Source organism: Anas platyrhynchos, chromosome 2 (assembly GCF_047663525.1).
Source record: "Anas platyrhynchos isolate ZD024472 breed Pekin duck chromosome 2, IASCAAS_PekinDuck_T2T, whole genome shotgun sequence".
Lineage (NCBI taxonomy): Eukaryota > Metazoa > Chordata > Aves > Anseriformes > Anatidae > Anas > Anas platyrhynchos.
This window is the reverse complement of record NC_092588.1, coordinates 55130838-55157366: the sequence shown is the minus strand read 5'-3', so window position 1 is coordinate 55157366 and position 26529 is coordinate 55130838. Positions and strand designations below refer to the sequence as shown.

Here is a 26529-nt window from a genome sequence, read left to right as displayed (position 1 = left end):
GAATGTAATACAATTAATAACACAGTAGTAACCACTGTTACTCTTTGGAATTTTATGATCAATAAATGAAAAACAAGAGGTATAGATCTAACTCACAGAGGGGAAAATGTACATGACTGCTTTTATTCACTCAAAATTTCCATAACCTGAACAGTTTCAATAAAAAGAGTTTGCCAGGGGAACCAAAGGTGTTAAAAATACAATTGTTAGTGAATCCAGTTAGTTACATTCACCAGTTGAAATTTCAGTTCTACAAATATTTATGTAGGTGTATCCCTTAAACATGAGAGTTTTCCCATTGAAGCCAGTGGGACTACTTAAGTACTTAAAAGTTAAGTATACACTCAAATATTTGTAGAGGTGAAGCCAAAATAAATTACAGTGCTCCCTGAAAACATCCCCTTTCATCCACTGTTGTTTTTAACTATTTCTTCCTTGGTATATTTAAGTCTGAAGAACTTGATTGAGAGAAGTAGTTTCCAAGACTGCAGGAAAAAATGTTATTTGGGGGTTTCACACTAGTATTTATTCACTTCGTGTAAGTACTCAGCAGACAATGATTAATCTCTGCTTAAGACAGGCCCAGAACTGGAATGGCAAATACGTTTCAGGGCCAGGACTGAGATGTATTTGCCAGGCTTGTGTGGGAAACCACGTGCAGCATCCACTTATAATACTATTAAACTGAGCCAAGACTCTGAATCTTTCAACTTGGTGAACACTGAACACTTTCAGGAAAGCAAAAATGCTGCCAGATAACGGTCTTAATAACAGACCATAAATATACAGTAAACTATGCAAGTACAGCAAGTGATTTAAGAAATAAATAAATAAAACCAAATAAAATAAAAGGTACGTATATCTACATTAGCTTGACTTTATACCATGCTTTTCACCCAGCCTCCTTTCCCCATTTTACTCAGAGTACAAATACCCAAGAATGTCAAATGCCCTTCATGAGAGGACAACTATCTTCAGTGTTAGAAAGCTGCTCTCAGTTGTAAGATTCTGAACAGCAGGAGAATTAGAGCTGCAATTCAATGCTATGCCCACTTGCAAGCCAAGTGCAGTCACATGCTTTTATCCAATTTAATATCCAGATTTTTCTGTTTCCTATTTCAGTTCAACCATTGAAACTACCATTAGAAATCACCATCTGGAAAACCATTAGACCTAGTCACCAATTCTGCCTCTGAAGTGTTGCAAATGTAGTTTACTATTACTTTGAGGCTCCCTTCATTGTCAGATCAGTTGGGGGTTAAAAAAAAAAACAAAAAAAAAAAAACTCAACTTAGGACTAGAATCACAAGGACATCCAGGGAGGTGCAACAGGAATCGAAATGTGGGGCTTCCTAATTCAGGAACTGCAATGATATTTCCTCTCTGGTGCAAAGAACGAAACACATGGAGAGAAGAATGCCAACAGGACGGAGCAAGTGCTCTGCAGAATCTGGAAGTGACTAATTAGGAAGTGAACATTTCGGTTCAAATGTTCTCAGTAACAAGGGGACATTGACCTGTGTTGACCCAACTGCATATGAGTACTCCAACTACTGGTACTACACAAGTATAAAGGAGGAGGGGAAGGATCTGCTGTGAGCAACGAACGCTGAGGGCACGCTTAGCATCACCTATCACAAAGGACCCACAATGAGGGGGAGAAGGGAGTGTCTTGTTTGTGAAGAAGGGGTTTACACATTGAGTAGTTTGGGGCTGCTACATTTTGCTGGTGTAGCTGTGAATTTGGGATACCTGAAAGGAAATTCATATCCCTTACCAATTAGAAATTAAAGCCATTCTGAAACAGGTGAAGCAGTAACATGCAGAATCAAAGTCCAAGCAGAACAGTGAGTATTTCAGGCCTGTTAATTCATGGCTTGCCACAGAAACAGCAATATTTTTCCAGCCTGGACATCTATTATACTAGAAAGCACGTGAGATACTTGTGTATTCTAATGCATTAGCACTCGGTAGTTCAGATGGGAAAGACTAGTATTACCAACATCTTGCATAAAGCCTGTCTATATTAACACTAATACTTCTGCTTTCAATTACCAGTACAATTATTTTAATTTTTTTTTTTATTTTTACAAATGCTACCTTGTAAAAGTGGTCAACAAACAACCTTTGAGTCACTGAGCAAAGATTCATTTAAAAGCACTAAAATTCACTTTAGTCTCTCCTTGACGGTCTATTTCAGAAAATATAAAGGTTAACAACAAGCAAGTTACCTTCCATCATGGGTACTCCTGTAAATGGCTATGCAATGTACTTTAGGATTCACATATTCTGGAGAAAATTCTTCAGCTGATATAATACAAATCTTGTGCTGAAAAATAAGCACAAGGTACAATTAGCAATTAATACTGTAAATAAATAATAGGGCCAAGCCTGAAAGGAGAACAATGTAGACTAATGTTAGCATAGGGAGATCTAAGTCCCAACCCATGTACTGTTATGGGTTTTGTGAGCAGTTTTGGATCCCTTACCTACCTGCACCTGAATGTCTCAGTATTTAAAAGTATTTTTCTGTCCTTCCCAGGGAACGTTAGCTATTGGGAAGTTAAATAAATTAAAATGCAAGCATATGTATGGTAATGGGAATCACAGAAGACCAGCTTGCAGGGTCGGAAGCTAGCCAAGGGTGAACACGATTATACAGAACAAGGGTCAGAAGGAAAAGCCCTCATCAGTGTTGTTAAGACTTTCAGACCCTGGGGGAATTCCTAGTCTTTCTGAAATGCAGGCAGTAATATTTGCTCACACAAAGTCCTTAGAAATGAGCTTTGGTGACTATGAGATTTCTTCCAGTGGATTCAGAATTCAGTTTAAAAAATGTTGGTCTTTTTTTTTTTTTGACATAAGGCATGGCTTGTAGGTAGATACAACAGTTAGTGCCAATAAAAAGATATTACTTGCACTTCCGAAATATGTAAGTGCAGGTTACAAAATGTGTGCATGAACTACTTCAAAAGGAAACAAAAAAGCACTTGATAAAGGTAACTAGCACTACATATTAGTTACAAATAGCAATTAAAAAAAGGGAGAATGCATTTATGTGCAAAGTGATTTGCTTTAGAAGCAGTCGTAAAGGAGCTCAACTTGTGTTTTAGCATAAGTGAGCATGGAATATAAATCCTTTATAAGCTAGAAGGCAGAGTGCCAAAAATCCCTTTTCCTGGGCAGCATGCATTAAGCTTATTCTGCCTGTAATGACCCATAGGTCTCCAGCCCATTGCAGCAGAACAAGGGTAGACTCTGAAGATCTGAACTGTACTTTCAGAGCAGATAAAAAGTTACTGTGGAACATCATTTGGATTTAGACGGCTCATTTGCACCTGTCTGAGATAAAGTTGTTAGAGCCCCTCTTGAAAGCTGACCTCAACAGTCCCATTTCCCCTTTACTATTTAGACTATTTAGACAGATTTCTGAACTCCAGCAGTGAGAGTGGTTCCCCTTTTCTCCTTTATTCTGTGCAACAGGGGTTCTTTAACTCCAAATCTGCTAAGACGCTGACCCCATAGATAATGTCCATACAACACAAGTTCTTCTTTGCCTCATTCTCATCTTATGGTAAATGCAGCGTTTAAGTTTAACGCAGGGAAATATTTTTCTGTATCTCAATCTTGAAGCAAGTCATTTAGAAAAAGGAAACTGTAATTTGGAAGACAAAATATTATCATGAAGCTTCCATATGTGGAGATACAGCCTAATAATATCGATATCCTTTGGGTATGGATCTTGTTAAGCACAGGAACTGCTACCAGGAGCTACCACACAATTTAAATGGTATTTGTTCACACTGAATGCTGCCTCAGGAAATGAAGAAAGTATGCATCAGTTGCCAATCCTAACAGTACCATGGAACAACTTTGTGTTTATACTTTGGTTTTAACTTTGGATTTAAACCAACTGTGTAACTGGCCTCATGTTTCTAAAATGGTAAACACTGAAACAACCTAGAAAAAGAAATCAGTATCCAGAAAAATGTATTACTGGTGTGGGCCAAAAGATGGCAGTGAAGGTTTTTTATTCAAAGCATTTAAAAGTTCTATCTTTTCTAAAATGAGTGCACTTATTATCTGAAATTTTGTAAGAGACATTGAAAATGCCTCTGTTTTGAAGATTAAAAGAAAGGGAAAGGGAAAAATATCGTAACGAAGAAAAAAGCTATCACCGTATTTTTCAATTAAAGTTTACATGCACAAAACAGAGGGCAACTGAAATAAAGCATAACAGAATTGGAAATACCCTTGCAAAGATCAGAGATAAAAAAGATAAACAGGGATTTGCCTTTCTTGTTTGACTCAGTATCTTCTGACTATATACAAACCAACATCTTGAAGAATCTAATATACATCCTTTCACACATCACCGCAGAGCTTGTGAATATACAGAGAAAAGCACATCTCTTTACCTACTTGGGGAACAAATATTACAAAAGGGAAAGAAAATGGAAGCTTACCAGAAGAAAATTAATTGATGATGCCTTAAGATGTATCTTTGTATCTGCTAGAAGATCATAGGCTGCAATACGATTTCTGTCATCCACAACAACACTGCGACAAAGGAAACTGAGACAGAAAGCAGGATTAAAAATTAGCCTCCTGGCATTGCCATGTTGTTTGTGCAACTGTGTAGCTCAGCTGAGGCCCAGTTAGCCTCACCACAGGCACCTAGTCATTCTGCTGGACCTGCAAACAACTATGTTCAGCCACTGGTGAATGCAGTATCCTCACTGCAGAGACAAAGGAAGCACTACATATGAAATGTGGCTTGCCCTGTGTAGCTTGCCTGCACAGAGTCCAAACCTCCTGACCTTTGTTTAGTTCTCCAGTTGAGCTACTGCTAGCAGTACACTGAGATGTAGGTCTGTGCCTCTAGTCAATCTTAGATCGGCTGCACATCTTCAGTTAAGACCAACATGTACTAAGAGGAAGAATCTTACTAAAGACTTGGGACTCTGCCTTGCTCATGGAGCATGATCTCTACAGGCTTCCAAAAGTAGAAACATTTCCCTTTTCCTAAAAGAGGAAGTCACGTACAGATTGGATGGGACTTTGAGCAACCTTACGTAGTGGGAGATGTCCCCATGACAGGGGAGTTAGATCTAGATGATCTTTAGATGTCCCTTTTGACCCAAACCATTCTATGGTTCTATGATACAAGATGCTAATTTCTTTTGCTTCTTCTGCTCAGCAAAGCCAGCCAGCATGCTGTGGGTGAGAAGCTGTAATTACCATACAACTCCTCCTATTTCTCCTCTAGGAATCAGAGAATGTTGAAGTTTCACTGCTGTTCAGAGCACAGCTCAGAAATAAGGACATCTCAGGGCTAAGGACACTTAAGAAGAATAGAGGTCTCTGATTTTCACTAGAAACTGGGCAACTGAGAATGTCTGTGAATCTGGGATCCATTCTCTTCCAATGTTTTATTGGGAATAATCGATCTGATAGAGCTGTAAGTAGACCTGGCATACTTTATTCATGATTCTATGACAAACTTCATTATGCAGTTTTGATTGTTTTCTTTTTAACAGACATGTATCTTCCTGCTCAGGATAGATGACACAGCAGCTTATTGCAGTGGCACCATTGGTTTCAATGCAGAATGGCAGCAGAAGGGATTTACTGAGTCTTTTCACAAGCAAGTTTATAACATATGCATGCAAACAAGTTCAAAATTAGTTCATAAAATGTGTTTAATTAAAAAAAAAAAAAAAAAAAAGAGCTTGGGGTTCAAAGTGTTATATATCAGGCTAAAATAAGAGCAGTGACCTGGCAAAGTCACAGAGATCTGTTCTGTATCACAAACATGCTGATGAAAATCCTGAATATCCCTAAGTCTACAATCTGTCAAACATTTGGCTCACAAGAAAAAAATTATGTATGTCAGTAGCCCCCTGACACTCCTAGGGGCACAAACATCTGTGGGATCACAATCCTAATTTGAGTCATACTCTGAATTGCTCAACCATTAAAGACAATCCACTTATGACAGACAAAATCTCTGGAACATCTGCAGTAACCTCAGTAGCCAACAAGGATAAAGAAACATAGGGCTTGAGGCCTACTCAAAATTTCAGAGAAACGCATACCTTTGCTTCAGCAAATCTTGTTAGAGGGGTGGAAACACTCTTGTAAAACTGGCTGCTACTTTTTTTTCTTTTTATAGTCAAAACCCTCAGACATGCTTTTAACTAAACAAGCATAAACAGTGCAAACATCTACAGCCAACAGAGCTGCTGGATGTTCTGCTACTGGACTCTATAATTAATAGTTTATAAGGATTTACAAGTGCATATAAAAACCCCTTTATACAGAAAAAGTTCACTAAAGCAGTAGCAATATTTAATGTGCTGACTGCACAGACTTAAAAATCTGTACAACCCAAAGAATTATGTATTTGCTTTTAAATCACCCTAAAATTTGAACAACATAACAGCAGTAAAATGGATTCCAATATATAAAAAGTATAATTATATTCTAAATGGTTATTTAAGCACTTTGGAAATTCTTACCTGTATTTGCAACTGTATATTCTTACTTGGCCTTCTGTGACAGGTCCCGGGCTATTTATTTTTACCTCAGCAGTGTATAACTGGTCATCTTCATTGGCATATTCAAAAACAAGAACATAGCGACCAATTTGAGGAACATTTATGGTCATCTGTAAATTGACCTAGGTCAAGCATCATTAAAAAAAAAAAATTAGATTTTTCACTCTCTTTTCTTCTTGCAGGAAGCTCCCTTTGCCTGCCCTGCAAGCTAACCCGTCTTCATCAGCCTAAGGCCAGCCCTGCGCTGTCTCAGCAAAAGGCAGTCCAGCAGAATGGAAGCAGTGCTTATAAATAATCACTTTGTCCACTAGTACGAGTCAACCAGATTCAGGAAACAGCTGCCATTATAACAGCTCTAGGAAGATAACAGCAGATCTGCAAGATAAGGCTAGGAAATGAGGCTTATTATTTCTATTCTTGGCAGTATAAACTATCAGTGAGGAAAATCTGATGTTCCTAAAAAACTGTCACCCTCGTCTATAAGCTATCTTTAAAAAACAAATCAAAATTGACTCTTAATTCTCCGCTGAGTAAACATTTCCATGAACAGAACTCCTAGTACTGCAGCGCTTTGCACTGATTCCCTACAAAGACTGAGAGCATTATCTCCAGGAAATAGCCATTGCCACTTTCTGAAACATCAGATTTTTCTTTTAGTTTACCTGTGCAAGTTGGTTAAAATAATATTTTACAAAAAATACTTTGAAGTAGTTGCATGAAAAGTGCTGCGGTTACACAGGTTTTTGTTACAGGGGGCTATGTAATTATTTTCAAACATAAGATGTTTTTCTCAAGATGTCCTTAGGCTGTGAACTTTTCAACAAGCAAATAATTCTGTCAACAGCCATCCTGACTTCACTGCAATAAGTCATAACAGTAAAGTTTTGCACACACATCAGTGATGAAGCACCAGGGCCTATGACATTTAAGTATCATTGGCACAGTTGGTATTTTTAAAGCAACTGTCAGAACACAGTAACAGAGGACACAATCACTTTACATTTAATTATCATGGACTTGATAAAATAGCTTTTTTTAAAAAAATAAATATGCTTCTAGTATAATTTTTGGTTTCATGAAACATGTTTCTCTTTCAGTGGACCCACAGCAGTATCATATTTGCGTCTGCTTGTTCTTTACTAAAGCAAATATTTTATATAATTATAGCTATTTAAGCAACAACAACAACAAAAAAAGATGAATTTGGAGTTACATACATACTCCATGACTGCTGACAAACCATTTTGCCATTGTTACTACAATTAAGCAATATGCTGAACTAGACAGTATGCCTAAAACACAGGGATTTTTATTTTATTAAATACTTTTCTCAGAGCAAAACATCCTCTCTAGTCATAGTTATACATCTGACAATACTGATTTGTTTACATGGATCGGTATAAAATATAGAACTTAGTACAGAGCCTGTTTTAGGGATGAGTTACAGATCTGCAAATCCTGAGCCATGAATCTGCCACTGTTTTTTCAGACCAGTAGTTTTGTAGTTAATAGTGCAGATGCAACTGTGATTAGCATGCAGGAATCTCACCTCTCTTCCACTGATATGGGACATCACTGGTTGATCAGGAGTTGGCTGCCGAACAGGTATTCTTCTGTATTCTCCCCCACGTCTGTAATATGCTACCTCTGAACCGAGGACACAGGAAAATCTGCCCAGTGGCAAATGCTGATAGAGCAAGCAGCTTACACAAAACAAAAACACAACACAGAATTATTATTGCTTTCAATTGCAGCAGTATAATAACAACATAATCCAAAGCAATGGTTTATTCTGTGGCATAGATACTGACTTCTCTGTTGAAACACGTCCAGGATAGGTGCAAGGCTCCGTAACTTGTATCTGCAAGATGGATGCTTCATAATAATCACTAGGTAACAGCACCATATAATCCTAGGAACAAATATAACAAATGCAAGACCATGCAGAAAATTACAAAAGGAACTTCTCCAGACGTTCACAATGTAGCAATGCACAAAACCAATCACACAAATAATTTTTATGAAGGATATCTGCAATACATACATAAATGTTTTGTTGCTGTATAGGCCAGCGACGTCCCTATGTGTCACGGTAAATGCTTATATCTTCACAGAGACAGTTTGAAGGCAGCTGCCTTGTAAGCAGGGAAACTCTGCATCCACTATCCCATCATGTGTTGTACAAGATGGTGCTCATAAAGGAGGTTCCCCACTACATCTGTGCCTTGCAGGACTTGTGAAGTCCAGAGCGTCTGAATCTAAAAGCACAGGCCCCTCCTACTTAAGCTTTAAAGCTAAGAAACACCTATCTTCTAACCCAAAGTTGTTCTTGCTTTATAAGCCAAATGGTCCAGTCAGTAGAGTGGAAAAAAGAATCAGTTTGTATAAGCTTGCGCTGCACAGGTGCTGCTTGGTAATACACAGCTGGCTCTGCACAGTTTTCACCCATGTATGCTATTCACCTGCATACAGCTCAACTGTGTTTGACTCTGCAAGGGAGATTCATGTATCCCAGGTGACTTCATAAAAATATTCCTCATCATCTATTAAACTGTGCTTCAAGAAGCTGGTATATTTTTGCTCTGCCTTTTCAACTTAAAAGAGTGGAGTTTTTTTATAAAAACTTTCTTTTATGAATACATACTAGGCTAAGATCATTAACAAATTCCTTTTCAAAGGTGTTAAAGAAAAAGGCACAATAGTACTGTCACTTCCAGCAAGAAATACGCTGCAAGCTCTTTAGTAACATTCTACATGGCGTTCCATAAATTTAACAGAGCCCCAGGGTTGATGACTAAAGATATCGGCTACTTGTTAAATGTATATCAAATACATAAGAATTTCAGTATAGCATCTTTGTGATCATGCATCTTTAAGGTTTTCTATAAAAGCTCACCTCAAAGACTTTGTCTTTTTATAGCAACTCACAGCAGTTGTCACAGAAAATTTTTCAGTAAGTGGAAGGAGAGTAAAGATGGGAGGATAAAAAGCTTTACTTATGTTATGTGATATGCAAGAATTACTAATTTCTATGAGCTTTTATGCTCAACCAATTGTGCTGTATATTAATACTACTTCAACATTTGAAGGTACAGATTCTGGACAGACAAAGTCTGTAAGCACATGAAAAATTACAGCAGATGGAAGTCAGAGAAGGGAAAAAAAGTGAAATTAGAGGCTGAACTGTATATTTTCATAATGACATTCTGCCACTCTACTATTTTCACTACTACTGTGCAATTTCAATTGCTTCCAGGGTTGTTCCTGACAAACAACTCCAGAGCAATATTATCATGACAGCCTTCAAGCACTTGTTTTCTTCAATTGTTTTCTTACCAAGAGGACTTCCTCTGCCATTATACTGACAATCCACATTCCTGGAACCAATGAGAAAGATTCTGTGGAGCTTTTTCCTGGGATTGTGACAAAAGCTGGCTCCTTGCTGGGTGGGAAGACAAATTCGTTGCTCTGGGCAGCCCCTGCCAGAAAAAAAAAGTTTTTTTTTTTTGTTTGTTTGTTTTTTTTTAAAAAAGTAAAAAATAAGGGACTGAGTAAAATGTCTCTACTTGTTTGGTACTCTGGACTTTAGATTTAATCCACTAAACTTGGTGTAATAGGAGCTGATCAATGCTCCTCTGACAGTATGTACTGTAAGTAAGCTACAGAGCTTACTTACAAGTAATTGTAATTATTTGTCATCTTTAATTTATTTTGTCATAATTAATTGTAATTATTGTCATCTTGTTTTTTATTAGTCTTGAGCAAATTGGTTCAGAAGAGAAGACTTTTTCCCTTGTAATGGCCAGTTTTGTATTATTCTGAATGTTCACTTCCCTTCCCTCTTCCATTATTTTCCATTCAATATTTCTCTCCACTGACTTAAGACATCTTCAGTTGACACAAAGCCTGTTCTCATGCAACTTTCAGCTGTATATTTCAAATACCAGAGGTTCTCTGTAGCATCTAATATGTTATGAAAAAGCGAAGGTTTCCTCTTGAAAGCCCCTGGACAAAGGCAAAAGGTTGTTCTGCGAGCTGGTTCCCTGTCTCCCCAGCAATGTAAGCCAGTCCTGACTATAAACTGCTGCCCCTCTGCTGAGAGGTACCTGTCGTGTCTTCAGTTCTGTCTTCTCCGAATTACTGAAGGATCTATGACTAAATGCCATCAACTCCCAGCAGTGTGATACTAATAGGCATCGTAAAAGATAATGCTGAACATATCCTTGAATGATGGAGACATACCAAGGATATAGAGTACTTATCTTTTACCAGGGACCAAGCCATGATATGTTGTTGAGGTCTGTCATCAGAGCTAATTTGGTGGATTGGGTTCATCATTAAATAAACATTATTCATGGAAAGAAGGCAGAAGTCACCTTTAAACTGAAATATTAAAGGCAACTAAACCAAGATAAATGCTGTTATTCTTTCTTTGAAAGCTTCGTAAAACACACAGTTCAAATCTTTCGAGTACAGAACTGAAAGCCCTGAATTTAGCAAATGTTTAAAAGACAAATGTTGATTACTACTGTTAGTAGAAGTTTCATGCAAACACAGACACATCATTTACAGGAAAATATATTAGGAAAAGCACAAGAGCATTGACATTGTTAAAAGCAATGCATTTTAAGCGACATTACAAATCCGAATTAGTTGCTTCCTGAAAAGGCTTCTCTAATCTAACAATCATCTGATCTGTTGTGCTGTTGGGTTGTACCTACCTGTTCCAGGCCGAGATTGAGAAGCAGATATGCGGCCAGGTAGCGATTCCCCTCCAGGGTTAATGTATCTCAGGATAATGCGAAATAAGTAGTGGTTTGATTTTTCCACATTCAAAGTTATCCTCACTTCATTCTGAAAAATTGAAGTTAATAAACAAAAACAGCCATAAAGTGCTGAATAGAGGAACAGTTAGAAGCCATGCAAGTACCAGACTAAATGCCTACAAGAAAAATGCACATGCAGACAAGTATACACTGGAATGGCAATGCTGTGTATGACAGATGAAGACAGGTAAGCCTACTGAGAAAATTAATTCACTTACAAGTATAGTTAGTGCCAAAATGTTTTCCCTCAGCAATTGAGATCTTCCCTTTAGAGCTTTTTGAACCCAGGGTGACATAGCGGAGGACTAGGTGGAAGAGCTTAGGGGAAGTCACAGTGACAGGTACAACCACCTCTGGCTGGGAAAAATAAAAAGAAAGGGAAAAAGGAGGAAAGGAAAGTATATTATTTGTTACTAGCACCCAGAGAAAGAAAAACCATTTGGCAAAAGACATACTCCATAACAGAAAAGAAAGGCTCCAGCAGCTTACAAGAGAACATGGAACAAAATCTCCTGTAAAATAAAACACTTGTTGAATAATAACTTACCCTGAAACACATGGAATCTTAACTAATACGCATGTTGATATTGCACCTTGAAACATGGACAGTATTTTACTGGTATTCTCCCTGCACGTGCAGGGAAAGATAAGGTATCAAGGGCCGGAATCACTGATCTTAGTCTGAGATAACACAATGCTCCACAGCATGCAGACATCTCCGACTGGCACTGCAACTTCTGCTCCTCCACCAGATGCCTCACTGCCTTAGAGATGTGATACCATGCTTCTTTTGCCCTGGGGCTGAACTGACATCTCTGGAACCACACCGTTCACATCAACCCTGGACTGGCAGTAAGCCCACAGGAGAACGAATTCACACAGCCCCCATTTAGTTGCAGAGCAAAAGTATCAGCAGAGACTTGTTCAGAGGTTGGTGGATTAGGAAAAAAATAGGCTTTGTGCAGTCTCAAGGGTTTGGCTTCCTCCCTTCCATCTTAAATCATAAAGCTCCCACCACAAACCAAATCCCACCAGTTCACCCATCATAATCCACTCACGGTCCCATGCCAAGATGCTTCTGGTACAGTAACCTCCCTATCACTATGGTCCATTCTGCATCTCCAAAAGCTCACAGATTTTCTAAATTGCAAACCTGTCAGAATGGGGCACAAAGCCCTATTTTCTCTTACTGATAAAAGCTAAAATAAATGCCAGAGTGCCAGCTCGCACATGCTAGTTAGCATATTATTCAATTCTGTCATCATCATAGACCTCCTCTTTCTAAATAGAAATGCAATGCAGAAAGCAAAGACAGATATATAACAGATGATACGGATGAGAGATCTGCAGAGGTTAAATGGCTAAGATCTCGGTGACTGCAGAAGGGCAGTGGACCAGAACACAAAACACAGACACATGGGGGAAGGTTTTGCAACTGTTGTTTTAAATGGAGAAGGATGACTGCTGAAAAGAAAAGACAGGCATTGAGGGAATAACTGAAAAATAGATAGGAACAAAAAAGAAAAGGTGAAAGAAAGAAAGCAACATGCCTCAGAAAGTATCACAAAATGGTTTCTAAGCTTTTATGGGAAGTCTAGAAGACACAGGTGAAGAGAGAGAGAGAAGACATTAATGAGTAAGGAGGGAGGAAGAGATGTCTGTCCTCAATTTCAAGCAAAAAGCAGGAAGCGAGGAGAATTTATTCTTTGAGCTCTATCACCAACCTAGGCAGCTCTTGTCAGTGCTTTAAAATCTCAGGCAAACTGTTAGCTTCTCAGTCTACCAGACCCCCATGTTAGCAGCATGGGTGAAGCACAGCAGCATAGGGCACTACTCATGGGTTATTTATTTCACCTGTGTCTGTTGTTTGTTTTTTAATTGTACTGAAATATTTTCACAAAAAGTTTTTATGTTAGCCTTTTGTGTGGTAGATATTGTAATGCTAATTTGTCTTCCACAAAAGAAATGTCAGGAGTATTTCAGGGCCCTGCAAGACACAAAAAAGCTACGTGAAAATTCTGAAAGTTTCTTGAAATGAAGAATGTGCCTATGAAGAATGAAGACTATCTATGCAAGGGTCTAACTGTGGAGGGCCTGGATCTGGCAATTACTTACATGAATGAAAAGCTTTATTCAGATGAGCAAAGTAAGGCACACTTTCAGCAGGATGAGAAACTAAACCTTTTCACTACCTCTTTACAAAATGCCTAGTGGATATTAAATGTAAAAAGCATCTGAGTTAGAAAGCAGAAATTTACGAAAGCACAGTTTCCAAACAGTTGCCTTCATTTCTGAATGTGGAGTAATTCTGAAAAGCCAAAAAATAAAAAGAAAAAAAATTGTCTTTGAGATTAAAGAAACAAAAACAAACAAACAAACAAACCACAAACAAAAAAAAACACAACAACAAAGAGGAAAGAGTGAAAAAGCAAAGAACAGAAAGAAAATCACTATACTTGCACAACAGTTATGTGCTTATGTCTGTCTGTAGTTGACCCATTGGTCCTTGGACAGGTTACAGAGGCTGGACACAACTATATCTGTGGACTAAAAATCTAATCAGCATCAGAGTACTACAAATATCAGAGTACCACTTTTAAGAAGAATGAGCAAATCCCATTTATTGCTCAAATCTACTCTTTTCAAATTTTGATTCATTTGCTCAGCAGTTCAGTCCAAAGTCAAACAGGTCCTTTTTTATACAATTAAATTATGCTATGCAATTCCTGCAATGTATTTATTCCCTCTGTTGTTTTTTGCTTTATGTGTAAACAATCATGAGATTAAAATAAATGTTGCTGAAACACTCTTGCTCGCATCTTGTATTACTGAATCACACATTTTCTTGTTTGCTGTAATGTAAAGGTATCATTCCTGATAAATTGGAGACTTTCTCCTCTTTGCCCAATACAAGTTGCAAGTGTGAAGGCTTCACCACGGCACTATAATGAAACCTGAAAATCTTAACACAGACTACTATGGAACTCTGTAATCAAGTGATTTAGCCAAACATCAATCTTCTCCTGTCCTTGTCATAACAACATTCTGGATTTAGTCATAGAGACTTTAAAGCTACCAGATCTTAACTTTAAACCTACAGCAAAATGTATTCCTAAAAAAACAAAACAAAAAAACAACAACAGAAAAAGCCAACAACAACCTCCCCCCAAAAAAGAAAAACAAAACGACCTCTGTAGTTTCTGAATGTCTCTGAAGAACACATATTTGTATTAGCAATGACTAACTTTAAATAATGCCAATAGTCACTAATCCAAACAGTGATACAGTGCCAAAGTGTTCAGATTAGCGATATCCTGTCCTTTCTGTTTCCTCCAAGACCTTGTCCACACATAACAGTACAACAGGGACATACATATCATACATCTATGTTTTCACCCCAAAGCCCTGAGCAAAATACCAGCTTACTTGTATAGAAGACATCTGGGCATATCCTCTCCAACTGAAGTTAGGAAATTCCTGAGGATCATAGCCAAACCGAATTCCCCTTCCCTGGATGGTAGTTCCATCTTCAATCTCAAACTTCATGTGGTGCAGATCAGGGAAAAAATAGTTTTGTTCAGGCCTTTCAAGGAGACAAAAAAAAAAAAAAAAAAAAAAAAAAAGAAGGAACAAGCATTCAAAGGACTATTCTTTTCCTCCAAATTTTCATTTTTTGCTCTGATTGTCAGCTTGGATATCCTTGCCAGTATAAAATACAAATATAACCATTGATTAAACCTTTGATATTTATTTGTGAGTAAAGACATTTCAGGCAATGTGCCTAAATCATGTCACTCAACAGCTAAAGCAAATTGATTCTGATTTCACAACTACGTAAGCCAAAAATGCCTTATGAGTTTATGATATTTCCAGGTAGTTTGTCATCCGAGTATAACCCCAACATCCAACACTTCTTGGTAAGAATCCTCCACCCACTCACCATTGTAATCTGAAAAAATTACCATTCATTGTATAGTCTACATCTAAAGGAATAAAGCAATGGAAGGGAAGCGATCTACTGATCACTGAGAAATCCTGATAGTAGCTAATAAATTCCAGGCAGCAAATAAGATGGATGGAATGAGAATTCTCTTTCCAGAACTTTTACAGCTGTACCTTACCTTATGTAACTTTTGATATATACAGATACATTGATATATACACAATGTGATTGCAAAAAATCCCATTAAAGTAACAGAAAAAAACTGTCAGGTGAAGTGAGTATAACTAATACCACAGTTTACCAGCTTATTTATCAACAAATCCAGAATTTCATGTGTAAAGCTAGCAAAGAACTGATGTGCAGTCTGACTCACTCCTGACAGGTCATCCCCACAACGTGCTCTCTGCACTGGCAGGCACCCAAGGGCTCAGCACACGCAGAACTGATGGATCCTCCAACATCACACTGACAGCCTGCCAGGCAAAGAACAGAAGCCAAATATCCCATCAGAAAAAGTGATAAAGGTTATCAGAAAACACACCTCGCTTCCTCTAATTAAACATTATTATCAACTCATTTCCTCCTTCCGGAGCCCTTTAGACTCTTTGAAACACGTTAACACCCATGGATATGCTGCAATTACTTCTGGCTTTTCATGTTTGTTGTTTTCTTTTTTTTGTTTTTGTTTTTCCTGCTTGTAACTTGACAAAAGCCTTTTTAATTATTATTTTTGTATTTTTAAATCACAAGTAAAAAGCCACATTTACTAAATGCTGGACCACAGTTTTGCAGAACAGCCATTCTGGTACCACAACATAAGAAAACCATATGTGTTTACATAAGAGCATACACATATTTTTAACTGATATCGGACAACCGTATTGAGTGACTTCCTATGAGACAGGATTTGTGGCATAAAGTAAGGGACACCTCTAATAATGAGGCATAATGTATCACACTAAGGAACAAGTATGCCTAGGTTAAGAATTTCAGAACTGACTTGACAGGTTGATTGTTCCTAAACATACGTATAGCACATCAAGTAATCTCACTGAAATCAAAGAGAATTAAAGTAATTTGCACCTTCGTGAAGCCAGATCTATTTCATTAGATCTTTGGTTTGAAAATTAGGCACAAAACGTTTGTTTGATAGACTAGACACTGTTTTTAAACTTTGCACACACAAAAGGATTGCCATAAGTACATCAGTAAAAAAGTAAATCTCTTGCATCATCCTTGGACAGGTGTAAATCCCACTAAAGGCAGTGCAAGTGCTTTCAATAATTTTAGCAAACCCAAATCTACAGGGAGGGCAAGGAAGAAAGGGAACCACAGTCCTATGCTCCTCAAAACACATGGCAGAGTGATGACCACTTCCACCATATCACAGCTACATCTGACTGTACTTCAAAGCATCCTGAGTCACAGTTTATAGCAATACACAAACAGAACTGAAACTAAAAATAAATCAAGTTACAAGCTGTTGTAATCTTTTAAGTTCTTATTCCAGTGGACCTTAAACAGAACCTTAACAGGACCTTAAACCCACTAAACAGAACAAAGAGATACCGATCTTACAGCTAATACTTGAAGGAAAAATCAAACCTCCCTGGCCCCATATCCTGGTGGAAGGTGTGAAAGAAGGAATGACTTTCAGTTATCTTATTTGGAAATCTCTTTAGCTATGATACATACATATTTTGCTGGATGAACTGCATCTTGGTGTTACGTACTGCATTAAACTTTTCATTGCATTTTAATTTCTGACTCCATTGAAACCCTCTCAGAGTGTGAGGTATTCGATTCTGACAGGGATTAGTGAGGTGCACAATGCAGGAATGAAGGCTAGGCACAGAGCTCAGGATTGCCCTGGCTTGCACTGGCTCTGTGCTGGGCAAGCTTCAGCAGCTCCTCTTGCTATCTCCCAACAGGCTTTGACGGAGAAACCTCAGACAGGTGGCGGTAAACAAGGCACTGAGGATGGTGAGGCAAAAGCCGATGAACTCATACAAGAACAAATTTTATCAAGTGAGTGAGCCACAACATTTCTGGGAGCTACAGTGGTTAACGTCTGCCCTATTCTTTCTCCTTTTGGAAAGCAAAGAAGGAGATTTCAAATACATAACACATCCAACTCAAACTGAGACTTGTACATATTACAAGTAATAGTGCAAAACTACGTTTTAAAAATATGACCTGTGGAATTCTAAATACTTCTGTGTTATGTGAAAATTTGCTGCTAGAAATGTTTTTTTTACCTTGGCAGCCAAAATAATTATTGTTTTCAAGAGCATAATAACCAGCTTCACAAGTGTCACAGGAATCTCCACAAACATTGGATTTGCAGTAACAATGTCCATTTTCCTGTGAAGAAAATAATTTCATCAGCATCTTCTTCAGAACTTCATTTTTTTATTACTTTGAATTCCCTCCAGTTGTGAAGAGGAAAATCATTCTAATTTGAACAAAAACATTTTATCTGGACATAACTTAGTTATTTATCACCTTTACTGAACAGACAAGAAATCCCTACTTTTAAGGTGATGAAAACTTTTCATAACTTTTATACATCCCTAGGATGTCACCTGTCATTTCACGTGTAAAAATTTCATGTGTAAAAAAGCAGTAATGAGTTCCAAGATTTCTATCTTACTATGTTACAATAACATATCTTTACAAAAATAAATTGAATTAATGTTTTCCTTATAATTTCACTTCACCTGTCGACATTCTCCAACTCCACTTAGCGTTCCACTCACATCACAATGGCATGCTGCACGGATTGAAAAAAAAAAAAAAAAGATAATCTGCATTTCCTCTTTCCAATATACTTCGCATTAATAAATAAATAAACAAACAAACAAACAAATAAATAAATAAATCTTGAGTCCTCAATTTGGAGTCAGTACAACAAAGTGGATTCTACTCTGGAAGGTTCAGAACAACAAATAGATACTGGTGCAAGGCGAGAAGAAAAAGCAAAGAAGAATGAATGACTTTTGTGTATGTGCAATTTACTAACGTGTTTTGAAGTATCCTAATTTACATCTAGCAAAACCAGTCTTTTCTGGGTGTTCTGACAGAATTGCTTTCTGTCAGAGTACAGCACTAACAAACATTCGTGAAATTGTGGTCTAATTTCTAAAAATAACTTTTGCTATTATAGGTAATTTGGTTTTCAAATTAAGTAATGTGAAAACATGTTCTTAAGGAGTTGTTAAAATCACTAAGCACCACAGCTAACAAAGACAATATTCAAAATAATTTAGCGCATTTCATAACCCAAAGAAACGTGTCTTAAAGCTGTACCTGTACATCCTTCAAGGTTTTCTTTGGCCAGGTTCCAGTACAATGGTTTGCATTTACTACATGTAGGACCTTCAACGTGCTGAAGACATTGACAATAGCCCTAATGACAGAAAGAAGTTGATTCATCTGTTTCATAAAAAACCACACAGCTCTTTAGTATTATGAAAAATTTAATATTATAAACAACTCAGGCAGCTTACTGACTTTCACAAAAGCATGGAATCCACAGCTGATTTAGACTTCTTGAATTTTTCTGTCTCACACTATCAGCACAGGATTGTTCCATTTTTCTATATCCAATTTATCCTAAATATCATAACATACTTTCCAGTTCTTTCATAGCCTTATTATAACTGCTCCAAAGCATTAACAGTTTTGTGTAAAATTTAAAATACATTTTTTCCTAAAAGTAGTCATTAATTTTTATATTTTCTCCTACTTTTATCATTCTGTTTTTCTTAGGAGGGCAAAGTAGAAACAACAGTGGTAAAGTGAACTAATTCAGATTCAAAATGTTAATATTAGTTTTGTTTTGTTTTTAATTATGGCAATGACACACTTTTTTTCTATTTTTTATTTTTACCAACAACTTTTCTGTACTTTTAATCTTAGATAATTTATGTTCTGAATCACCCATATAGTACCATACAGCACTGTGAAGTAGATATAATGTCGACTTTTTTTTTTTTTTTTTGTAAAATTGATTTAGGTAATTTTTGATAGAATTTATCTGTTATGTCTCTTCTTCATACTTTCTTACACTTCTCCATTTATTAACTATTGAAAAAAATAATTATACAAAGCTAAAGCATATTTCTCTGAGGCAACAGAGACTTTTCAATCCCCTACACATTATTCTTAGGGACAAGCAGAGGCAAACAATAGTAAATTCTGCTTTTCTTCTTAATTCCTTTTCTATCCTTTTCCATAAAAGAGAATGGATGTTTCTCAGCAGGGTTATTTGCTCAGGCACATCAACATTGTTTCCAGGGAGTAACTGGTTTACATGTGGCCAACTTTAAAAAAAGCTGTAAGACAAATACAGATGTATGCCTGAGCCTACCTCTTCTACTTGCCAAATTTATTTTCTGGGTCTTCTTTGCAACCCATTTATATGGAGTGTAACTTAACAGTTTCTGATCTGTGATTTTTCATAGTATATTACTAACATAAAAATACTAACTACTAATACTAGTATATTACTAAAATACTAGTATATACTTTAATATAATAAATACTAGCATATTACTGATGTTAAAATACTAAATACTAAAATATATTTTTTTCGGAAATAATTTGGTACTGAAATGGACCAACCCAGAACCAGAAGGTCTTCAAAGCATGCATAGGTATAAATGCACACCTGCATGCATGTATCAGCATTTTAGCATACCAAGCACACACAAACAGTATGCATATTCCACATATAAAAAGATTCAAAGACAAACAAACAAAAAAACAAACACCACCCTAGACAGGTAATTGCATTTGTTTTGATCAAAGAGTAAAACACAAAGGTCATTTCCACTCTTACTCTGCAAATAAGCTTGTGCAATTCTTTCACAGATTATGATCAGGCTTCAGGCACTTAAGCGATGGAGTGAATGTGTTCAGCAAAGGCTCAGACCATACATGAATTATGAATATTGCTAGCTGCAAAGACAGAATACTTACAGAATGAGAACCAACACTACCTGAAGGGTCACATTCACTGTTGATTCCTTTAGGAATTAAAAAATAAACACATTAAAAGATCTTTTGAAAACAGAGCTATGAAATACAGTAATGCAAAAAACTACAATGTAAGCTCTGCAACTTTCAAATAGTGTCTTAATAATCACCTTGATGTGACTTAATTACTTCAATCTTTAAGACCAGAAGAAGCCTTTAATAGTGATTGTTCAAATATGTATTTAGCCTAGTTTGGACTAATTGTTTTGGTATACAAAGTAGTCTCTTGGAAAAATGTAGCACCAACCTACGACTGAGAGATGTTTTCTTAAAGCTTCTGTGGCATTGTTGAAAAAAGGTTTTAATCTTACGATTTACTTCAGAGAATATACAGTAAGATGAACGAAATCCTCGAATATCTAATCCTGGTGAGTCCCTCCCGTCCCACACTTCAGCGCGTTTCTATGAAACTACACATAGCAAAATGTCCTGAAGAACCTTACAATAAAAATGGGGGTGATATGAACTGAATGCAGGATTTTCTATCGCAAACGTTACCTTCACAGTAGGGGAAACTGTAGGCTGCAGAAAGGCATCTGTCACACTGTCTCCCCATAACACCTGGTTGACACTCACACTGCCCTGCTGTTGGCTCACATGTGTTGTGCTGGGAACCAAGAGGAGAGCACTGACAAGCTGTATAACCAAAAAACAAACAAAACAAAACAAAAACACATTGACAATATTAGTAGAGTTCACCTTGTACATACGAAATAATAACTTTCAAAACTCTGGTATTGCAGAGGTTTTGAACACTGTCTAGACTGCCCTTCATTTTTCTTTGAAACAAATCACAGAGTCCACACACCTGTGAGTGGAACCTATGAGTTTGAGATGATCCGTTTCATCTCAGCATTGTTTACCATGCTTACATTAATCCAACTTGCACAAATAACAGGAACAGAGATGATGTGCCAGGTAGGGCTACCAGAGTGTGCCTGCCAAGAAGCCTGGACGCTGGCTTGATCTTCAGTGTCACTGTTGCCAGCTTTGGAAGGATCAAAACTACCATGCTTACATAGGTAGTTTTTGATGACAACATATATGGGAGAATATATTTTCGTCTGTACTGTAGCAATAAGATGGCAAGCCCCAGTAAAAGGAGGAAAGGCTGGTACTCACGCAAGCAGCTGGGATAGCTGTAATAACCTGGAGCACACTGGTTGCATTTAAATCCAGCAAAGTTCCTGTGGCACAGACACTGTCCTCTGGGACCACACATACTGTCCACTGAGCCAACTGAATCACAATTGCATTCTGTATGGGGGATAAAAAAAACATTAATAATCACTAAGTGTTCTGACAGACATATGTCTAAACAAGTAGTTATTTAAAAGAGAATTTGCCCCAAAGACACCTTTAAATGTTAAACAATCAGGAGGAATCCAGACAAACTATAATATCACCGCCAAATATAAATATCCTGAAATAGATGCTTATAATGTAATTATCTCCTCAACCACTGATAATCAGGTTCTTACTGCAATGCCATGATGTACAGCTTAGACATTTAATTTGATTCCTTGCAAAATACACATACAAGGAAGAGAAGTCTATCTTAAAATGGAAAGAAAAGTCCCATGAGAGAAGTACTCATCATCTTTACAAAATAACCTCTGACAAAAAGCATCCACAAAGCTAGGCTAGGTCTAACAGCTGACAAATGTACTAGAAAAGCAGTTAATGATGCACAACTTCATGATGGACAAATAAAGGATACACAAGGTAAAAACTGCTGACCTGTTGTAATTCTACAAGCTGGCAAGCAGTGCACTGCAAGAATCTGCACATGATACGTGAGGCACGCTGTCAGACTGTAACAGCTAGCTGCGTGGTGCTTCTCCTGGATTTATCACTGGCTTAGGCTAACAACTCTATCCCAGATATGATGTGCTGTTTTGTTGAAACGATGCTGGAAGTTACCCAGGCCCACATTTTATAGGTACATGAACAGGAGCCTGTCCAGGAATCCCAGCTGCCACGGGTTTTGCAGTTAATCTCTTACATTATTTGACTAACAAATAGCTGACTGACAAATATAAAACAAACACTGTTCAAATACTGTCTCTCTGTTGCATGTTCATTTTCCTGGTTCCCCATTTTGGTTCCTCTTCGTGCTGCAGCCAAGGATGTCTGGCTTTGCTGTGTTTACGTCAAAGCTTCATGGAAAGACACAGGACTTGCTAGCAAGTTGTGTAAGAACAATACAAACACTAAAGCTTCCAAAGACACCAGCAACACCACAGTCCTCTCCCAACTGAATATTAAATCACAGTCCCTCCTCATTTTAATCATATTAGTTTAAAGGCTTTGTTTGGATCCTGCTCGTGTTGGTACAAGGATTCTATATGGTACAACAAGGTAAGACCATAAAGGACAGTTTTAGCTGCAGTACCCAAGAAATTATAAAGCTACCTCCCTTCTGAAGATGACAGCTCCAAACAGGAGTAGCACTGTTCATCTTCCACCACAGTCTGCAGTATGCAGCATTGGTTTAAATTTAACCAATGGTAGCTTATTTTGATAGAACAAGCTGTGAACTGCAGCAGTTTTGAGTAATCCCACTGGCTGTGTTTTCAACTATTTTGTCTGTGTTTTACAATTTGTTCTTGCATGCTCTCTTAATCTTGCATGTCTCTTTTCAGCTTTTGGTGTTAAAAGTTTAAACATATTCAATATGGGTTTGATTTGCTCTAAGATTGCTATCTAATTCAGTTCTAAGAAAAGAAAGAAAAAAAAGAAAAACACTGTATTTTAAAACCACTGAACAGAGTGTACCAAGGCAGAATCCTGATTTTATGTTTTTAATTTTAAAAAGTTAATCTACTCCAGACCATAAAGACACAGTCACACGGTATTTCTTTATTCCAACCATTGTGTTTAGTAACACAACATAATACATCTTTGTACAGCATAAAGAATTCTGCTGGCTATTCATCGGACATGAACATAAAGCCCAAAAGGAAGAAGACTGCTATAGTCAGCAACTAAAAGTAACGAGAAAGAAGAAAGTTAGTCATAATGTTCTATATAAATCCTGTTACCCTCTATAGCAAAGTGTATTTCAAAATTCAGCAATAGACTATATTTTTTTTGAATGTACAATTCACTAATCGTAGAATGGTTTCAGTTAGAAAGGACCTTAAAGACCACCTAGTCCCAACCCCTCTGCTACTGGGGGCATAGGAATTTTCAAGGATTATCAAGGACTAAGGGCCCCTCTCTCATTCACTGCAAAGGCAGACAAAACCTAAGGGCCAGATAGGACTTGATGGCTTCTCCATACACACAAAAAAGTATTATGCATTTCAAGGTTATACTTCTTCAGTACTGATCACTCTTCATTTCACATAAAAAGCAGGCTAGTCCTTGGTGTCATATACACTGGTGAAACCCCATGTAGATCAATCATGTTTCATGATTACAAGGCCTGCCATATGATGTTAAAATTAGTAAGAAGTCACTATGAAGGGCAAAATGTGAAAAATCACTGTGAAGGGCAAAATCACTTTCAGATTTACAGAACACACAGAGTGCAAGGTACTACACAAAGATCCTCTGCAGAAGTATATTAGTTCTTCACCTCTCTACTGTTTTTGCTATGCCAGTTCCCTGCCAACAGTCAAGCATCCTCTGCTGCTGTAGACCTCCATGATAAAACAGTTCTCAAATCCTTTGGTTATTAGTAAGACAGCTGTGCTAACTGAAGCTAAATCAAACAGTCAGACCAAGAAAAAAAAGCCCATGGGAAAACAGACTATGTAATTATTTCCTACTGTAGAAACATGCACGGAATTAGTGCCTGGAGAATGAAAATACATGAGGATTTCATTGTAAGGAACAGAAGAGTCTCTTGCTCACCTAGTGCAGTGAACATGGCTTCAACCCCTGCAAAAGCAGTACCTTAAAAGCATTAAAGCTTACCTAATCAGGGGTCTGTCTGATGACATACAAGTAATCTGCAACCTTACCTTCACAGACAGGGAAAGAGTGGTGGCCAGGCTGACAGCTGTCACACTGAAGTCCACGTACCCCTGAGCGACAAAGACACCTTCCACGAAAATCACAGACTTCAGGACGGGTACCCGCTGAGTTACACTCACACGCTGCAACCAAGCAAAGAATTTTCAGAGGCAGTCTCTGCAGAAGTGCTCTTTTATTATTACATAAATAAATAAATAAAAGCCACTCCCCAATGATCAAGAGGACCAAACTCTTCTTCTCACATTCATTTAGTTTCATAATAGCTTTTATTGATCGCCAGCATCAGTAAGAATTCAGTATTGAGGGAGATATAAAGGAAAATCTGTTAGAGAGAAAGAATCTGGCTTAAAGTAACTATTGAATTCAATGTCAGGGTTGAAGCACACTTAGCCTATCCCCACTCAGGACAGATGCATCAATATGGTATGCTGACTACTGAAAGTAGCTCCAGTCTTTTTTAAGACTAAAATTAAACTATTTATGGCTTAGATATATAGTCTCTGGAGGGAGCAGTTAATAAAATCAGCAGTATAGAGCTGATTAATTGAAATACTTTAAAAATAGTCAGTTTTCTGGTATTGATTAGAAAGGGCAGCTTGATACATGAAAGTGAGGTTGCAAACTAAAGTTAAACATAAATTTCTCCCCAAAAAGGATAAGCAACAGAAATGCTTCCATTGGTATTCTAAATTTCATCAGGAATAATATTATTAAATTCACTCTCAAACTGCAATCCGACAGCTGCATCACAAAATAGACAGCAATCAATGTAATAGAGGCACTTTTAGATAGGAATCACTCCTCATCTAGATTTTCTTTTTTGACTTCTGTAAGTTTTGAAAGACTCCCTTATAAACACATCTCCATAGCAAAAGAATTTCATAAGCTTGGATTTTTGGATATGCTTGCTGAAAGGGAATGTTTTGGCTTACTCTGGCAGTCATAAAAAAAAAGCCATCACACAGGTATCACAGGTAAAATCCTGAAATCCAATTTGACATCTGCACTGTCCTGTATTTCCATTACAGTCACTACCAAAAACTCCTGTGCCGTGGAACTGGCGTGCTGAAGAGCACATTTGTAAAGAAAACATTTGCAGCATTACAATCTTAGAGTTGGCATTTCACTTGGAAGCTAAATGTTGGCATTTACACCAGGGCTCAGTCTCCAAGAGTAAAAGAAATTATGGAACTTACGCAGACACTGGGGGCCAAAATACCCTGGTTTGCAGCCACCTTCTAGTTATTACAGGAAATAAAAGAAAGAAAGGAACAGAAGTTAGTGCACGAAACCATGCAACTCCTTGTATTCTTGCAGGGAAAAACAGATCAGCACTTAGTAATTATTACTCTTGAATCACCAAAATTATTCATATGACCCTTACGTGCAGATCTCGTTTAAAAATAATAAATTGTTTAGTTTGCCAGAACTAACATACAACTTCTAGACACAGAAGCTTCCATTTAGAGATACCTGCCTTTCCTAAGCCTTCAGATTGAGGTGCTACTTGTTGAAAATGTAAATGGCTTAAGATCTGTTTACTTCTGATTATTTTTACTTGTTTTATCAGTGCATTTTTTTTCTTCTTTTTAAAACACTGCAAGAGAAGAAAACATGCAACAGAGCATACCCAGAGGCCTACCAGGGCAATTATTTTTGATGCCATATAAACAAGATGATAGTTTGCTACAGGAGACTGAAGTTTTGTAGGCTGTAACAGCAACTGCATACTCTTTCAAGCAAACAATTAGAACTTGTAGATACATAAATGGATGTACACCATCTACTTATATCCAAGGGTCTGCTACATCCGCAGAAGAAAACACTTTCATTTGCCAGTGTAAACTCCATTTCTATGAAACTAATGGAAAATAATAGGGAAACACATTGTTTTTAGGATATGACAAAGGTTGCTAGATTTTTTAAAGTTATTAATCCTGAAGTACGTTACTAGTATGTATTTGATTTAGCACTGGCTGTGAGATGTCTCAGTTCTGCAGTATAACGATATACACTAAAATACAAAAGCCCACCAAGGGAATCACTTTATGCATTTCAGACAGCTTTGCAGTGGGATAAATAAGAAATATGTAGCCCTCTTAGAAATTCAAGTTCTTCACAACGTACAATTCGCCAGGTGCAAGAGGCAAGTCCGTAAACAGAGGGCAATTAGCCT

The 26529-nt window shown here is 37.4% G+C and overlaps 1 protein-coding gene across 3 annotated transcripts in view; it reads right to left on the bottom strand.

Moving 5' to 3' along the window:
• LAMA3 (laminin subunit alpha 3) overlaps positions 1-26529 on the bottom strand; it is a 111065-nt gene that overhangs the window by 53634 nt on the left and 30902 nt on the right. The window contains exons 12-28 of one of the 3 annotated variants that reach the window (XM_072034793.1): positions 25550-25588; positions 24341-24475; positions 21492-21626; positions 20868-21005; positions 20313-20359; positions 18639-18738; positions 18050-18102; positions 17588-17693; positions 15703-15802; positions 14813-14969; positions 11605-11743; positions 9897-10039; positions 8372-8472; positions 8110-8263; positions 6522-6682; positions 4467-4575; positions 2232-2329 (exon numbers count right to left, since the gene is read on the bottom strand). In XM_072034793.1, the coding sequence (XP_071890894.1) occupies positions 2232-2329; positions 4467-4575; positions 6522-6682; positions 8110-8263; positions 8372-8472; positions 9897-10039; positions 11605-11743; positions 14813-14969; positions 15703-15802; positions 17588-17693; positions 18050-18102; positions 18639-18738; positions 20313-20359; positions 20868-21005; positions 21492-21626; positions 24341-24475; positions 25550-25588 (1915 nt within the window). Of the gene's footprint in view, positions 1-2231; positions 2330-4466; positions 4576-6521; positions 6683-8109; positions 8264-8371; positions 8473-9896; positions 10040-11281; positions 11415-11604; positions 11744-14812; positions 14970-15702; positions 15803-17587; positions 17694-18049; positions 18103-18638; positions 18739-20312; positions 20360-20867; positions 21006-21491; positions 21627-24340; positions 24476-25549; positions 25592-26529 lie in introns of all 3 variants that reach the window. The other 2 variants (XM_072034792.1, XM_027451936.3) reach the window with 2 other exon arrangements.